This window comes from Rutilus rutilus, assembly GCF_951802725.1.
Source record: "Rutilus rutilus genome assembly, chromosome: 12".
Taxonomy (NCBI): domain Eukaryota; kingdom Metazoa; phylum Chordata; class Actinopteri; order Cypriniformes; family Leuciscidae; genus Rutilus; species Rutilus rutilus.
In genome coordinates this window covers 12,904,452-12,923,291 of record NC_140217.1, presented here as the reverse complement: position 1 = coordinate 12,923,291, position 18,840 = coordinate 12,904,452, and the positions used below count along the sequence as shown (strand labels likewise).

General features: G+C 37.9%; 1 protein-coding gene across 1 annotated transcript in view; it reads right to left on the bottom strand.

Moving 5' to 3' along the window:
• Positions 1 to 11,472, bottom strand: part of prkcaa (protein kinase C, alpha, a) — a 179,610-nt gene extending 168,138 nt beyond the window's left edge. The window contains exons 1-2 of the mRNA XM_084426094.1: positions 11,111 to 11,472; positions 10,355 to 10,386 (exon numbers count right to left, since the gene is read on the bottom strand). Of these exons, the coding sequence (XP_084282220.1) occupies positions 10,355 to 10,386; positions 11,111 to 11,280 (202 nt within the window). The 5' untranslated portion in view covers positions 11,281 to 11,472. The remainder of the gene's footprint in view (positions 1 to 10,354; positions 10,387 to 11,110) is intronic.
• Positions 11,473 to 18,840: the final 7,368 nt, after the last annotated feature.

The following is an 18,840-nucleotide window of genomic DNA, read 5'->3' as shown; positions in this document are numbered from 1 at the left end:
ACTAAATTCAGCATTCAATTAACTGTTTCTTTCAAACAGATAAGACACAGTTTATACCCTCCACCCAGTTTCTCTTGAGTAGGCAATATTACTAAAATGTCTATCCCAACTAGTGTACGCACAAACAAATAACCACTAAGACATCCGGATTTGCCTGAAACGTTGCCACAATGTACTCAGAAACTTCCCACATAATTGCTGTCACAATGTTTATCTTACGGAGTACATTTTGTAAAATAAATAAATAAATAAAATTAATGCTAAAAGGAAATAACAATATAGATTTACGTTAAAAGCCTGAGAACAGCTCACCTCATGAATGGCTGAAGGATTACAGCTTAAATATGGAGTTACAGTTCCATGCAAAAACTACATGTTACATTAAAGTGCTCTTAACAATGATATCTGGACCTCTGCAAAGATTATAAAGACTCACTATCTTACCCACTAACATATCTTTTTATAATCCAACTTTTGATATATTCTTTTACGTTTTTATCTCTCATTGTGGCACCTTATAAATCTTTTCAGCTGATACCTTCCTTTATTGTGGCATGTCTTGGAAATATAATCCAACAAATTGATGATGGCTGTTCTGTTCAATCTTTAGCCGAGTTAGTTATAAGAGAGCAGATACCATGAACAGCTTTGGCATGTAGTAAGTGGTTTTACTAAAATGAGGGATTGGACATATGGAAAATCATCATGAATCACTTCTAAAAACCATCATTCAAATCATATCAGTAATTTCAGCGGTTTAACCTGCTAGGCTGAAAGGCATAACCAATTCAAGGGCCAAACCAATCGGATGTTACTTTCAATGGAAGAGATATTGGCAACAATTGAAAAAATCTTCCCAAAAAATTAATACACTTACACATAATTATATTTTTAAGAATAATTTAAAGATAATGTAATTGAAAAATAAAACTTTTGTAAAGAGCACATAAGAGGGACATGTGCCTATCCAATTGTACTCCGCTGATGTAATGCATTTTTAAACCATAAAATACATATGAAGTAGACATGGGGAAGCAGTTACTGCAGCAGCCATGCAATAGAGTTGGCTCAATCCCAGAGCTGGCTCAAATTATGAGAACAGCTATGTATAAATCACTCATTTTTTTAAGGTAACACTGTCAAACAGTGACACTGGAGGTAAAATTTCAGAGACAGGCAAGCATCATTCTTACCTCCCTTCAGCTTTGTAAGTTCTTAAAGAAGTAGTTAGCTTTAAAATGAAAATTACCCCATGATTTACTTACCCTCAAGCCATCCTAAGTATGACTAACTTCTTTCAGACGAATACAATCTGAGTTATATTAATACATGTCCTGAGTCTTCCAAGCTTTATAATGGCAGTGGATTGCAACCAACAGATTGAAGCTCAAAAAAATTGCATCCATCCATCATTAACGAACTCTAAATGGCTCCGGGAGGTAAATAAAGGCTTTCTGAAGCAAAATGATGAGCTTGTGTAAGAAAAATATTCATATTTAAAACTTTAAAATAACTAGCTTCCGGCCAAACGAACATACAAATCTGACTTAAGTCAACGTATGCGAGTAATGCAACGTACTGCTGATATTTACCCAAATATTTGCCCAACGTCACAAGTTGTGCATTAGACGCAAGTAGATTGTGTATGGCAGTTTGGCCGGAAGCTAGAATTTTACTTTGTAACGTGTTAAATCGTTAAAAAAACGACACAAACTCATTGCTTTGCTTCAGAAGGCCTTTATTAACCCACCGGAGCCGTTTTAAGTTCGTTTATGATGGATGCAATTTTTTGAGCTTCAATCTGTTGGTTGCAATCCACTGCCATTATCAAGCTTGGAAGAGCCAGGACATTTATTAATATAACTCCGATTGTATTCGTCTGAAAGAAGAATGTCATATACACCTAGGATGGCTTGAGGGTGAGTAAATCATGGGGTAATTTTCATTTCAAAGCAAACTACTCCTTTAATAGAGCCCCAATGTCATGGTATGAGTTTGATGACGTGGAGGTGTAATCATGTGTGACTTGGGAAAGGTCACATGAAAGGATGCAATGGGTCCACTTTGCTGTGATTGGATTGTATGGCTGACTACTGTATGCGATAATGCCCCCCTCTCAAGTTTTGCGAACATTCTGGAAATAGGCCTATATAATAGGTCAAGGCCAGGGGAAATAGATTGACAAATGACAGACTAAACAACTCACCCACTCAGAAATTCTATTATCTGTACACAAAGGTTTTTTGTGTGTGTGTGTGTGTGTGTGTGTGTGTGTGTGTGTGTGTGTGTGTGTGTGTGTGTGTGTGTGTGTGTGTGTGTGTGTGTGTGTGTGTGTGTGTGTGTGTGTGTGTGTGTGTGTGAGCACTTAGCATGGTAAATTTAAAGGTACACTTCCATATCTGTGACCATCATGACACCTGCAGTGTTTAAAGAGCCAAGGATTTGATGAGTAACGATCTGAAAAGAAGGCAACTGCTAAAAATAATATTTGAATCACAGTGAATCACATAAATCACATAAATTGAAAACATGTACTGTACAGTAGTGGAAAAAAGTGATGTCCGGAGAGGATATTTGTTTTTAATGACTTTTAAAGTTCGATTAAACTATCAAAATATGAGGAAAATATTTTCGCATTTTTTTAAGAACAACAAAACACTAAACTTGATTAAGTTATTTATCTGACAAAATGATTTGTCTAAAAGGCAAACTACAGCTAGAGGTTGTATTTTACTATGCAAATGTTTTTTTTTTGTTTTTTTAATAGAAAATCAAAAAGCTCACAGAAAACATGCATTCATTGACTAAAACATAATAAGTTAATTTTGTTGGTTCTCTCTTATTTTAGCTTTTTTTTTCTTCTTCTTCTGAAAATAAATGTTAAGAGGTTTACACTCATTTCACATGTAATCCAGATGTGAAGGAAATATGTTAGGCCTATAACTTCTTACTTGCTGGTTTCACCACATTACATTTTTGAGTTAAAATTAAACTTAAAAAAATTCATTTCCATATGAATAAAACTGATATGAATACAACAATTCCATTTCCGAGAGGAAACCCAACCCTGACTTAAAAAAAAAAAAAAAAATTACATTGTTCATGCTATAAAACAAAGACCTCATACATACAGTACATACATTAACAACACTTTGATGAGTGTTTATCCTAACATGCATTATTCAAAACCACTTCAGCTAAGAGTTAAATGAGAGACAAAAAGAGAGAAGGAGATAGATGAAGGGGATTGAGAAGGAAGTCTGCTGACAATGGCATACCACTAGTAAGTGGACAGCTGTGACAATCTTTTTCCACCTAATGTACCGATGAATTGTGGCTTCAATCTGAAAATTTATTTTCTTTCAGTTTAGTATGGCAAAACACTAAAAGCAAAGCAGCTTTTTCACAAAAGCTTTTAGTACCATATTTTAATTTATATAAAGAAACCATCAGAGCAACACAGAGGTCCACCTCCATTAAGTTATTTTTTTAATTATTCAGTTTATATTTTTAAGAGCTTAGTTGCAAACAAGTCCTCTTGACATTAGATTCCATGGTTTTATTTACTTATTTATTTGTTGTTAGTATGAAAGTTTTATTCTGCATTTGGGGACAGGAACTGCTTGTCTCCTTAAAAATAAAGCTCTGTGGTACTGTTCATATGGGCTCAAGTGCAGTTTGCAATCTGTATATCTGCAGAACCACTATTAATTCTGAACCAATGACAACTGGGGCAGATGCCCTGCAAGCACAATGGAAAATGCATTTGTCATGGTGCTACGTCTCTGGAAAAAATTACCTTGAATGAGCAGCTCGCATTCTTTGTGTCTCTTGCAATCCACAGCACACAGACACGAGTGTCACTCTATGCATTCTATGTTCTGGTGATAATATTGGGAGCTAATACTAACGGTGGTACTCATATTGATAATACAAACATACAGCATTTCCCAGCCAAATAATACAACGTGACAAGAGACCTGCAGGGGCAGGGAGCTGGAATCAAACTCTGTCCAAGCAAGTATTGTCAGCTGAATCACAAGTGATTTCATGTCAAGAGATTTCAGGTGAAATGCGAACTCTTGAGGATACTACTCCAAACATCTAGAGGTAGATGCAATCAAAGCACAATAATTATCAGGGTACTTTTGACTTAGGTTGCTCCTCAACTGAAAGCGCCGGCCCCAAGACCAGAGTTATATACACTAGAGGTCGACCTATTCATCGGTTTTGCCGATATATCGGTACCGATAGTTGATTTGTGAAACCAATAGTTTTTCCGGGTTGCGTCCGTTGATGGAGCGGCTGTGAAGGGTATGCTGTCATTCAGTACACAGTAGGAAAGTGCTGAGAAGAGACTGCTGGCATTATACAGAGCGAAAGCGGCCTCTAGAAATAAAAACTATCACTGGCTGAGTTGTTTATTTTAAAGGCACACTATGCAGTTTCCGTTTTTCTCAAACACCGACCCCTAGAGTCGCTGAGGAGTACTTGTATTTAACGTTACTGTCATAATTACCACTCACACAGAGCCGTCTCTGCACTCTTCTGACCGTGCTTTCTTCGTTTTCTTCATCGACTATGCCATGATTCACGTCTGAAATGCATGCTAGTGTCTTCCATAAGCCGCTTTTCCACCGAAATTACCCGGAACAATTTGTCCCAGGAACTTTTTTCCCAGGAACCTTTTTTGCCCCAGACCGGTTGCTTTCTGCGTTTACACCGCGGTCTAAAGTACCGGGAAGGTAAACTGCGCGCAACTGCTCCTCCCAGTCTGCGACGGACAGTAATCAGTTTTGAGCGCCACATTTATAAGTATGGAGGAGATTCAAACTGTGCTGCAGTTATTGGTTTACTAACGAGGTAATTAACATAACAAAATAGACGAGCACTGATACTAAAGCGTGTTCAGAAAGCTCGTATGCGTATAAAATTAGACAAGGTATGTTGTGGGACGTACGAACGCGCAAAAATTTCCTTTTGCGCAAATACGCTTAAAAAAAGCCTGAACTCCGTCTATCAATCATAAATAGTGACAGTCTTGTAAATAGTTGTTTGTTACCAACCTCAATGCGCTATTCCAATCCTGTTATAGTAAATTTGTAACATGGTTTGCCTTGCAATAGATGACAATGTGTAAACATAATGACTTAATATTAAAAGCTGTGGCAGAAAAGAGACGAGCACTGATAAAGCGTGTTCAGAGCTCGTAATGCTAACGTTAGATATAAAATTGTATGTTATCAGCTATTGCGGACATTGGCCGTGAGATGGCTGTGACGAACGCGCAGAAAGTTTCCTCTTCCACAAATACCCAAATAATAAAGCCTGAAACTCGTCGCCAGTCCCCCAGTTTTTTTTATTAAATTCCATATTTGCAGACAGACAACTTTACTGCATGAAGCCACTTTTTAAAAGGGAGGTTAAAAATAAAGAAAATGCTGCGTGGAGTCATCCAACCAAAATGCGGCGTGAACACAACCAATCAGCTTGTGCAGCGCACAAGTCCCACCCCTGAAAGTTCCTGAACTTTGAAAAAGTACTACCTCGTGAGCAGGGACTATCGGAGGGGGAAATATTTACCCGGAACTTCATTTAGACCCTGGTTCCTGCGGTGTAAACACATCGAGTACCAGCCCAAAGTTCCTAGTTCCTGGGGAAAGTTCCTGCGGTGGAAACGCGGCTATAGAGGCTGCTTCATATGTTGTTGATGTATGTGACGTCGTGCCGTAAAGCAAGTCGTGATTCTTGCGAGATTTGTCGGGGCGTCACCTCTCAAACTTGCATTGCTGGTTTTGCCATTACTCTAACTACCATTAGTAGTGGCTACCTCAAGCAGTTAAAACAATGTGACAAATACACGCGCAAACCTGACCCAAATGTTTAACGTCGCAATTGTTACCATCTATTTGCATTAGTTTATATCCAGCTTGTCACTTTTATGCATTCATTAGCCGGCGAAGTTGCATATCGTTACCTTCCTAAAATAATTCATTTAAAATAAGTGAAAATAAGTCATTTTTTCAGGTTTCTCAGAAAACACAAAAAACTGAACCAATAATAGATTTTCAGTGGGGATGTTACTATGATTATGAGCGAACATAAACTGAAGTTTCATCTGAACAACACACTGTTTGGAATCTGACACCAACACTTTTTACAGATATTTTGGTAACACTACAATAAGGTTTCATTCGTTAATAGAAGTTTAACTACATTAGTTAACATGGACTAAGAATGCACAATACTTAAGCATTTATTAATCTTAGTTCATTTTCATTTTGACATTTACTAATACATTATTAACATCAAAAGTTGTATTTGTTAACATTAGTTAATGCACTGTGAACTAACAAGAACAAACATTGAACAGTTGTATTTGTATTAACTAATGTTAACAAAGATGAATAAATACTGTAACAAATGTATTGTTCATTGTTAACCCTCTGGGGACCAAAAACGTGTTAGTTAACACATTAACTAGCCTAATTTTAACAAATGAGACCTTACTGTAAAGTGTTACCGATATTTTAATTTGCTGCGTGAACTCTGGCAACAACATTTGTCAAAACCTATGTGCTTAAAAAGCTAATGCTTAAGATTTAATATTGACCTCACAATATCTGTTCCTTCATTTAAAAGATGCAGTTCAGAGAAACCCTCACAGCTAATTCTGCTGAAATGGAGATTGAGGGATCCATGAACTGGTGGCTCCAGCCTCCAACTGGCAGCAGATCAAGGGGCAGACACAAGATAAGTTTAAATCTATATTAAAAACACACCTCTTTAACCTAGCATAAACATAACACACTCTCACATTTCTATAATTCACATCCGTTAAAGGATTGTTAGGCTGCATAAATTAGGTCAACCAGAACCGGAAACACTTCCCATAACACAGAATGTACTTGTTACATCATAAGAAGAATGGCATCTACACTAATGTTAGTCTCTCTGTCTCATTCTTATCCCAAGGTTACTGTAGTCAGCCAGATTTAGTCCATATCCAGACCAGATGGTGGACCTGCGCCCTAAGATGACCACAACAGCCCTGAATGCCAGACGAGAACATCACAACTAGACAAGACCTAAAAACATACGCAGTGAAGACCTCATTGACACAACAGTCCTCGGCACAGTCATCGGATCAGATCCACGAGAACCAGACAAGTCCTCCGCACAGACCCAACGGCCAGCTTCAACTCTCCTTCCACCAACGCCGGTGTGATCTTATGAAGGCAAAAGAGTAGCAAAACTCCAGAGCATGTGGATGTGGATTTAACTTGTACAATAAATATTTGTACTTGAAAACCTGTTGAATGTTGAGATTTTCACTCGAAGACAATAGTCACAAACCTGTATTCTGAATTTGAAGCTGCAGGCAAGTAGTCACAAATGTGTAAAATGCCATTCACAGAAATACAATGACATACACCAACTTGTATTCTTTCATTCACATTCGCAGTACAACCTCAATTAGGCATTTGCAACTTCTCAAATCTGCCATTGCTATTTCAAATATTCACGCATTGACTGTGCACTTGCAAAATGAGTGGCGAGAGAGAAAGGCGGGGCAATTTAAAAAATTGAGGAGTTACAAATGCCTAATTGAGGTTTTCACATTGAAGGTTTTAACATTGTACTGTGAGTGTAAATTTGATTGTACAAGTACAAATATTTATTGTACAAGTTCTCAAATTCACATCTACATGCTCTCGGGGTTTGCTACTCTTTTACCTTGATGTAATCTTTTCCAATCTTCAAGCAAAAGGAGCTGAATAAAATATTCTGAATGATATCAATCCACAATCTGACTTGTGAAGCAGCCTGGAATCCTAAAACAGTAAAAACACACCATGTTCGTTGTTTGGCCAGGAGAACTGGCCCCCCAAGTTTTTCTTTCTCCATTCTGTCACTGATGGAGTTTGGGTTCTTGCCACTGTCACCTCTGGCTTGCTTAGTTGCCTGCATTGACACCATTATGAGAAATGAACTGAGCTGGACGATCACATCTCTGTTTTCTGCAGAGCTGCTTAATAATGAAAATTGTGTTGTTAATAAATGTTAATATAGTGTATTTGTTCATTGTTAATACATGTTTATATTAAAGTGTATTTGTTAATTTTATAATAAAAACCCTTAATCTTTTTAAATGGTTGAATTTGTGTTTCACTGCCAGTTTCTAGGCCACATCTGGCCCGGGGACCCAGCCGACTCTCAGCCAGATCTGTCTTACAGTGCCTGGGCCGGACCCGGGCCATATCAATAAATAATAGTCATTTTACAGTGCCTGGGCCAGACCTGGGCCATATCAATAAATAAGAGTCATTTTACAGGGTGTGGGCCACATCTGGGCTAGAGGAAGTTGTTTGAGTCCGTTTTCAGTGTGTTGGGCCAGTTTTGGGCTGGGGACCCAGCCAGAACTGGGCCAGAATTGAAGCAAGGATGAGGCCCAGAGGTGGGCCAGACAAATTTTGCTACCTGATATGCCGATATTTTGGCTATAAGATAACCGACACTGAGCAGAGAGAGCAGGGCTGCCAACTCTCACTCATTCAGCGTGAGACTCATGCAATTGACACTTTCCACACACTCTCACGCCACACATCCATTTTCTAACGCAGAGAAAAATCGTGAAGCAAAGAGGACACTGACACCGACAGACTAGACAGAGCAGGTTACTTTTGATATGAAACAAATCATCAGCTCTCAGATTCTGTCTTTTTTTTTTCCATAATTTTATTACGAAATTCAAACAATAGCGTTTTGGCCGAACATCTCTTACTCTTAACTAGTTAATAGTAAATAAACACGAATGAACAATAGGTGTGTTGAAAGATACAGTACAACTTACCGAAATGTTTATGCCTCATACATAATATCGATCAATCAGTGTTTTTCAACCACGGAAAGAGGTCAATAAAACAGCTGGAGAACAATAGGCTGTCACATAACGTTACATTTACCTCAGGAAAGCCATTTGATTGCACGTTAGTTGGCTAGACAAATTATATATAGAGGAGTATTTTGCTAAATATGTGCACTACATTAAATATTTATTATATTTATACTAATATCATTAAAATATTGTAACGTTGTTATTATAGCCTAGTAAAAACCAAATTATATTTAATTTGAGTTGTTGTTTTTAACCTTTAATAATAATACCAGCTGACAGGGCTCTCTGTATGTTTACAGCATTAGGTGAGATATTTTTTTTTTTCTTGAGAAAAAATAACATGTATCTACTGTAGCTATTTTAAATTGCAAAAATTATTTCAAATGAATCGATATTGAATCAAGATCGGAATCAAATCACAAGATTTCACAAACAGTAGCCTACCAATCATTGTACCATGTAAACATTGTAACATATTGTCACTAAACTTAACAAAATTCTGTTTAGTTACCAAATGTTTTGACATGACAATTACAATACACATCCTGCTTAAATGTCCCTGTTTGTCTGGACAGAATGTTCAAAATATCTTATTTTCACGAGCATACAAATGTTCTTATTTATTGTTCTATTTATTTTATACTATTGTACTATTGAGACAATAACAAGTTTGCAGTAATAAAAAGATGTCATTATTTCATTTTGTAAAAAATATTATTTTAATTTGAAAACACTGAGTTGAGAAATACACGTTTCAGCATTATCACTAATCTGTGTGTGAATTTTCCTTGAGAAGTAAGCAAGTTGACTCATGAAACCATTCGTTTATTATATCGCAATCGCATTTTGCAATCACATTATTGACCTCAATAATCGCAATATGACATTTTCCCCAAATCGTGCAGTTACCCTAGTGGGTAATTGTATAAAAGTTGAGGAACACTCAATGCACAGACACGGCAAAGTTACTTCTGATAACAGCTGCAAGTGTATGCTTGTTTCCTAATCCCAAGTGTAATATGTGGACAAAAATTCCAAATTGAAACTGAAAAATAAAATAAAAATCCCATTTGAAAGAACAAGTTACTTCAAATAAGTGACTCATATAAGTAGTTTCCATAGATGTTTTTCTTAAACTGTGTGAGTCTTTTCACTGAGGTACCAAGCTATTAGGTTTCTGTCTTTAAGTCAGAGTTATTTAGTTCAAGGCCAGCTAATGGATGTTTATGAGAGACATTACAGCTCACGCCTTCTTTGCCAAGTTAGGCCTCAATCACCAGATACAGTGGCTACTACAATCTGCAACATTTGCTTGTTCTTTGGCATTGATCGTGTGGAAAGGAAACTGATTCTAGATTATGTCTTTTGACCGGAGGTGCACAGTAACATCTCCTTAAGTTAAGGTCTATTTGAGTGATTATTCAGAGAATAAGCAGGACATCTATGGCTGCTTACCTTGGCACTGAAATCCTTGCTTGCCAAACCCCCTGATGAAGAGGAGAGAGAAAAAAAAGCATTAGAGATCTGTCTCTCTAAATCCTTTAATGGGCTTTTAGATATCAGTTCCCTTTCACAGAACTAACAATCACTTAATTAAAAAGTAGGCTACATGGACAAATATGTAATCTAATGTTTGATTTGTCTCAATGCACATATAGGAAAACAGTAAAAGGGCATGCACTATAAATTATAACTATAAATTGAATGCTAGGAATCATATATATATATATATATATATATATTTGATTCCTAAATCCTATTTTAACTTTTATAGTTTATACATAAACTATCAACAAGTGTGAAGCAAAGACTTGACTGAGCAGCTAAATGCCCCACTATGAGCCTGGACAAACTGATCACCCCCAAATCATGGCAACCCCAGTACACAGTGAAGCATGCAGAATATTGCGACTCTGCGAGTAGTCTGAAACCTAAGCAACGTTTGCATTAGTTCTGTCCAAAGACAAAAGACTTATTTCGAAAGCAATTAAAGCCCGTGAGCTGTGTGAAGCAGAGTTCGATGACAGTAAACTCTAAACATGTTTTATGTATGGGCAAGTTTAACACAGCTGAACTGCAAGCAATGAGTTTCTATGCTTAAACCAGTACGTGTTTGTTTTTAGGTGTTCGTCTGGTAACAGGCCAGCAGCAAGATTTACAGTAACACTAAACTTACAGTGTAATACTTACAGTGTGAAATGATTTACTCACCAAATAAAGTCCGTGCAATGACTGCAGAAAGTCGGCTGCTTGAAAAACCTCGCAATAAATTTGTGGTTTTTTACTTCATGGACGTTTTTCTGCCTCAAAGCACCTTTGCGGGCGAATCGATTTGCAACGTCAGATGAGGATTGGTCGTTGCTTTGTATGATATCAGCCATTGCAGAAACACGAGAGATTAATTCCCCGAAGAGTATGTGGAAGTTGCTGTCAAAAAAAATATAACGTTGTTTTTCTGGCCGCGTCGTTTGTCCGTATAGTGCAACAGTTGGGCGCGCGCGTGCGGAAAGGGTTTCTCCTGCTTTCGCCACAACTACTGTGTGACAGCTTCCAGCCAGCGCTCCGCTTCCTTCTCGCTCGAGGTGACGTCACCGAAGTGTCCTTCTGCTGGGAGTGTATAATAACGCTCGCCCCTGGATCATGAGTCCCGTGCAGTGAGCGTCATCCGGCGGTCAAGAAACCAGTGTGCATGTTGCGGTGAGAAATCCATAACATTGTCGTCGAAGACTTGACAAGTTTGGATCTACGTATAGTTAATGGTTTTCATACCTTTCATACCTGTAGATCCTATTCCATAGGGAACACGCCCTGCTGAATGTTGTGCTGTGGAGTGTGGTCTTCAGCATTATCTTGGTCTTTCCTGTCCCCATTAATTCTTAATTTGCTTGTTAATTCGTTTAACCAGCAAGACATCCTTGGTCAACCGTGAAAGAATACGCTGGTGGTTTTGCGCCTATCAGATCTTTTGAGCAGAGAGCGACTTGACTTGACACCTAATGAATGAGTGAAAACTGAGTGGAAAGGTTTTTTTCTTTAGGCTAATCCTTTTATTGCATTGTAGGACTGCATAATTTAATTGATTTACCATTAGTATTTTGGCCATAAAGATGAAGATAAAAATAAAGACATGAGTGTGAAATGCCAGTTAACAATATATTTTTATAAAAAAAATTGTGTGCTTTTTTGGTGGTACAGCAAGCAGAGACACCTCTATAGATTCAAGATTCTTTTAGGGGCCTTATTATACTCCCCAATACTCCCCATATATATTTTTAAAGCCCCCAAGACATCTTTTCAATCATGTATTTTTAGAGTAACAAAGGGTGTAAAAAATATATTGAAATAAGCAGGGACATGCAGAGAGTTCCTCAAATGTAAAAAGGGGGCATATATACCGGTCAAAAGTTTGGACACATTATATTTTTAAAATAATTGAAAGAAGTCTCTTATGCTCACCAAGCCTGCATTTATTTGATCAAAATACAGAAAAAAAGTAATATTGTGAACTATTACTACAATCTAAAATAATGGTTTTCAAATTGAATATACTTATTTCAGGATTTTTTGAATATAAAGTTAAAAAACTACAGCATATTTAAAATAGAAATATTTTGTAACAATACACTGCCGTTCAAAAGATTGGGGTCAGTCATTTTCTTTCTTTTTTTATTTGAAAGAAATTAATACTTTTATTCAGCAAGGATGCGCTAATTTGATAAAAAGTAATAGTAAAGACTTCTAAAGGAATTTCTATTTTGAATAAATGCTGTTCTTTTTAACTTTTATTCATCAATGAATCCTGAAAAAAGTATCACAGGTTCCATTTAGCAGCATAACTGTTTCCAACATTGATAATAAATCACCATATTAGAGTGATTTCTGAGTAATGGCTGTTGAAAATTATGCTTTGCATCACAAAAAATAAATTATATTTTAACGTAGCCTATATTAAAATAGAAAACCATTATTTTAAATTGTAATAATTTTGATCAAATAAATGCTGGCTTGAAGTGCATAAGAGACTTCTTAAAAAAACGTTAAAAGAAATAGTAATGGGTCCAAATCTTTGACTGGTACTGTACATATATTTTATTTATGCATAATTATTAAAAATGGTAATATAATAAAGTCCTTTCACATCACCATTTCAGCGCCATCAGCCTACACTTCACTAATGCCTGTAGATGGCACCTGTGCTTCATTTAACCAACTATGATAGTTTAATCAAATGGTAAACAGGTTACCCTTGAAAACGCTGCTGACCCCGTCAGTCAAGTCCGAAGCATGGCACACGCAACCTATAGCGACGCGTTATGGCAACGACACCTCAGACAGACAGTAAAAATAAATGGGAATTTAGGCTACTTTAGTTTTGTACACATTGTCATGTTAATTATAATCAAATGCATTTTGTTTTATTGACCACAATATTATTATTGATATTTGTTTGAGAGGGGCACTTTTGATTAATTTTGATAAAGAGAAGGGGCTCGAGCCCCAAAGAGGGTGGAATGGTTTTTTGCAGTGTTCATCACCATTTTTCCACTATCGAGCCAGGGCTAAAGTGCAGAGTGTGTAAAGCCTGTGGATAGCACATGAGTTAAAATGGCTGACACCACATGTAAGCCAGGTAGGTCAACCATGAAAAGAAAACCGTTTTTAACCGCTGAAGATGTATTATTAAGCTTATTTTGTGACAAAGAGCTGGATGATGATGGAGAAAATGAAAATATCCAGAACTATTAGTGACCAGGGACTGAATGCTGGGCGACAGCTCATGTGATGGTCACACGGAGCGTGCCACAGCGTAATGCCCATCTCGGGACTCAGCCGTGTAGCCAGTGCTGAAGCGGTCTCATATGCATCAGTCCGAGCGCCATTACCGCGGCTGCGAATGACATATGCCCCAGGAGCCTTGGAAATGGTTTCAGTGGAACCGCTGTCCTTCGCCTGAACATATTCAGGCAGTTCAGTTTTTTTCAGCCACCTCTCGCAGGAGGACGTGCTTGGCGACAGAGATGGCAGAGATGTCTGCTCCTGGACTGCTGAGAACTGCAGTGCAAGTCTCTGACAGTGTCGCCGAAAAGGCCACTTTGCGAGTTAGGAGCATCGAGAAAGCGCGCTTTGTCGTCATCTCGTATCTCTGCAAGTTTTAGCCAGAGATGGCATTCCTGGACCACCAAGGTGGACATCATCTGGCCGAGGGCCCGGAGGGCAAGGTCAGTGACCATGTGCAGGTATTGCATCAACCCCCGCCTCAGAACTACACTCATGCATTATTAGTGCTTGCTTTGGCCTGCAGGATGGCCATGGTGTAGACGGCCTGTCCAGCAGCACTGAGGCTTAACAGCCAGAGCTGCCATCATCTCACACAAAACCCCTGACCGCCCCACAGTCGAGTGAGAGAGAGGAAGAACAGATTTTGGCACTAATTTTTCTTCATACAGCCAATGCTCTTTATGCACTTCCGGGAAGAAAGGCAAGGGGCGTGGTGAGGCAATCTTAGCATCATGCTCCAAACCCAGAACCAATTATCCATCCGCGACCGCTCAGAACGCAGAAACTGTCGAGGTAACTAGGTGAGTCGGCTGTGTATACTGTATATATGCCTCCTCTCGAGCTGATCAGATAGTGCTCCTCCCGAACTTTGTTTTTAAAACATAATTTGTTGCTTGAATTCTGCAATCTCTTGAGATGCAGACATGTAAGAGGTTGACAATTAGCTGAACATATACTTGTTTAATAAGTGACACTTAGCCTACTTTTTAAAATCTTTATTTGAATATGGCAACATTTTTACTTTAAAATCTTTATTTGAATATGGCAACATTCTTATTTTAAAATCTATATGTGAATATGGCAACGTGATATCTCATTCTACAATGATTAAATCACTGACAGTGACACTAATGCAAAGATTCCTCCTTCATCAACCAATCGCATAGTTCAAGTACACCTGGCTGCAGCCTGCATATCGGGGCAGGGCTGCACCTGTTGCCCCGCCCCACACGTACTCTGATTGGCTCATTCGTCTTCAGTAGGCATACATGATAAATGTGTTCGTAGTTAGTGTAGGCAGAGAATGTCTAATAAGGCGAGAAGTTTCACTCTCAATACACTTCCGGCTTCTGAACTGGTTGCAGTTCCACTCTGGCTCCATATGAGGGCGCTCACAGGACGAGTGCAGAATGAATGGAGGTCTATGGTGCTACAGCCATTAAAATCCACTTTTCTCAGGATATAATTTTTTTGTCTAGTAATTTGAATGTTGTATTCGAAAGGAGATGCAAAGAAATTACACATTGCTGGGTGTTAGATTTTTTAGAGTCACTTATTTGCTTTAAAAAGTCTTTTAAAGTGTCAATGACTTCATACACATCGTACGACCAGAGATACTGCTTTACGGCAATCCTTCAGTCACTCTGGTGCTTTCGCGCTCTGCACTTTGTTTTCTCTTGAGGCATCGACAACACAGCTGACACAGGTAAACACACGTGCTAGAAGAGTTTTTGTTTTGTTTGTTTCTGGTCCCGCTTCGGATGCCACGATGCCATCAAGCGGTTTCTCTGGTCGTAATCAGTCCTTCACTGACCAATCAGCGTTCATTAGCAGAATGCTAGCGTGTTATGGGCAACAACAACTCAACCTGTTAGAAATCGAAAGGACATAAGTACTCGATCATTCAACTTTCGACCTATAACCCATGTTGAACTTGCAAAACCTACACTCAAATCTGAGATTTCTCAACGGCAATCGGGTGAAAGAGACAAATTTAGCTGTCTAGCCCCATAGACTCCCATTCATTTTGCACTCCTGGCGATCGCCCCCAGTGGAACTCTGGTGGGACTACAACCAAAACGTGTCGTGGACAATAGGACGTAATAGGGAGTGGGCAGGCTCTCCGTAGACGGGCTCTGGTGTAGGTCAGAGTAGTGCATGGATGGATGAGCGAATGTCATCAATCAAGTTACAAAACTGTAAAAGAGAGATGTCTAATGCCACATAAATATAGAGCTTAGGTTGAGCTCAGTCTAGAGCACACTTAATCTGAGAATCTGAGACATTCAGTTGTTTTTTGTTTACTTAAAGGAGAACTCCGGTCAATTTTAACATTGAGCTCATTTTTTTGTACATTTGGAGTGCTGTCAGTACAGAGAACAATGACAAAAATCGGTGTTGCCTACACCGAGTTATCCTCGTTTTAAAATTTGCACCCTGTTGACTTCAATGGGGCAAGTTTTAAACCTGCTTTTAGCCTCTTAACATCCTTGATGTGTCATTACAAGTGCACAGGTCATGTGAGTGATTCCTTCTGAGTGAACGCGGGTGAATCTGACTGCAGTAGATGTGAAAGAAATATATAAAAAATGATGTTTATTCAGCCAGCGCACATACCTGTATTTACATCCTGTTTTCGGTCGAAGTCCACAGTAATCGATTGTCGCATAGGTTTAGTACCTATAATCACGCGCGTGAACTCGACAATCGAGGTTTAAAACTTGCCCCATTGAAGTCAACAGGGTGCAAATTTTAAAAAGAGGATAACTCGGTGTAGGCAACACCGATTTTTGTCGTTGTTCTCTGTACTGACAGCACTCCAAATGTACAAAAAAATGAGCTCAATGTTAAAATTGACCGGAGTTCTCCTTTAACTGGCTATGTCCGTATTATTAGATCAATGAGTTGTTAGCTACTGTAAGTTTAATCTTCTAGATCAGTCTAATTCACAAATGAATGTTATTTATTGTGAACCAGTTGATTTAAAAGAATCTGAGATCTCGATTATATACTTCATAAAGTGAATCACAATATTTGACCGTGGGGGCTGTGAGATTTTCGGATACAATTTGAGCTAAAAATTTGTCGAAGTGTGATGATTTCAAATCTAATCGAAATCAAGTAAATCTGAAATGGAAACAAGTAAAACATTGCTTATTCAAGGACGTACTAAAACAATGTCAGTGTCTAAAATGCGTGCGCACAGTTCATTTGAATGCAAAAAAATGTTACTTGAAGCTGTTAAGCTGAATTTTCGAAACTGTTTGCTGAAATAACTACAACATTAACAACAGCACTGAAATAAACCCACGCTGTTTATCTATCAGTCAGATGCGCGTGAAAGTTGCGTTCATTACTATAGCAAAATATTCCAGGCGCTTTAAAATAACGAGGAACAGACTGTTTTTCGGAAATAAAGTGTAGCAAAAAGTCTGATATTATGCTTTGCAATGTAGTGAAAAAAAAATGAAAGCTTCATACACACATAAATAGCAGATAACATGGCAGACACATTAGCCTATTGTAGTGTCATCTATCATACAACTGCATGACCAATAACATTTTCTGTAAAAAAATCTTTTGTTGACTTAATTCATTATTTTCTGTTATCTTTTTGCATGTTTTTATTTTATTTATTTTAGTTAAACTAACTTATTTGGAAAAGTGTACCTGGCAAATTTGGAAAAGTTTACCTCACAAGTTATAAAGTACAATGAACTGATTTAATTTAGTTAAGTAAACTTCGAATTTAAGTTCAGCCAACTAAAGTTAAGTTTTCTAAACTACATCCAATAAGTTCAGCAAACTAAAGTTAAGTTTTCTAAACTACATCCAATAAGTTCAGCCAACTAAAGTGGTGTTTTGAAACCTGCAGCAGTACCAAATAATGAATTACTACTAGAACATTAATTTGTAAAATACATTTGATTTAAAACAAAAGGATTGAGCTTATATACACCACTCTGGGACTTACAACTTCCTTGTAAGGTAGCAAAACATGTTGCTTATGTTTAAAAATGGAACGTTTACCTCATGCTTACACATGGTACAATCCACTTTCCACATTAAGAACTATCCCTCTGTGTACATTAAAGGTACATTTGCATCAGTTGAAAAACATTCTTTCCTTGTAAAGAACATGCCAACTGTACACATTTTATGTATCATCATTAGTGGAACATCTCTGCTCAGTGAACGTTGCATTGCACACATACCTCTAAGCAAAATATATAACTCTCCCAGCTCCCCTCCCTGTGTCTAAAATATGATGCTTAAACATGTGTCCATGCAATATAATCTAACTCATGCATTTTAAACTTCATAAGATAATTCAACTGATTATGAATACTAATAAAGAATAATAATACAGATACATAATATTAAATAATGAAATTATATTAAAAAATGAAATTTTAGTCTTCAGGGGTATGTGAATATTACACTGTTGGAGCGGGCCGTCGTGATGCAGTTGTGTCCGGCGTCCGCTGCCTCCTGGCGGGGTAATCCACGCCTCCCGTCCAGAGTTTACGTCCGGTCAGTACATTTTGTACGTCGGCATAACATTGAACGTGACCGACTGAAAGGGAACCATGCACATTATTAGAAGCAAGAAAATGAAGATACTCTTGTGGTCAGAAAATGGTGATGGCAAAATGTCAGCAGAGGTATTGCAGAATTATTTAGAGATAAGTCACATGTCAATTCAGGACTGGGAGGAGAGGGCGAGTTATTGCTCCATGTGAACATTTTTTGAGAGGGATGCAATACTCTCCAACTATCGATCAAAGAGATTGTTTGCATAAACATTTTCAAGTATAAACTATGATTGTCAGGAGTATGAGGCCATCTGTCTGCCATCTAAAGCCACATTAAAATCTCCACCAAAAATAAGCATGGAATTTAGGTAGCCTATTTAGTCAATCATTTTAACACGTTCCTCTACGACTAAAAGGTTCATTTTCTTTCTGCTGGTTATAACCATACACACAATCAAGAATACACGTCAAATTTGAAATTTCAGTAACGAGAAAGATAACGTCCACCAAAATCATTTACATTAAGTAACACCTTCTCTTTAAACTGATTTTTAAAGATGCATACACCGGCTGAATGTGTTGTACCAAGAGACATCCATATGTCCAGTCCCCATTGTGACCTCCAGA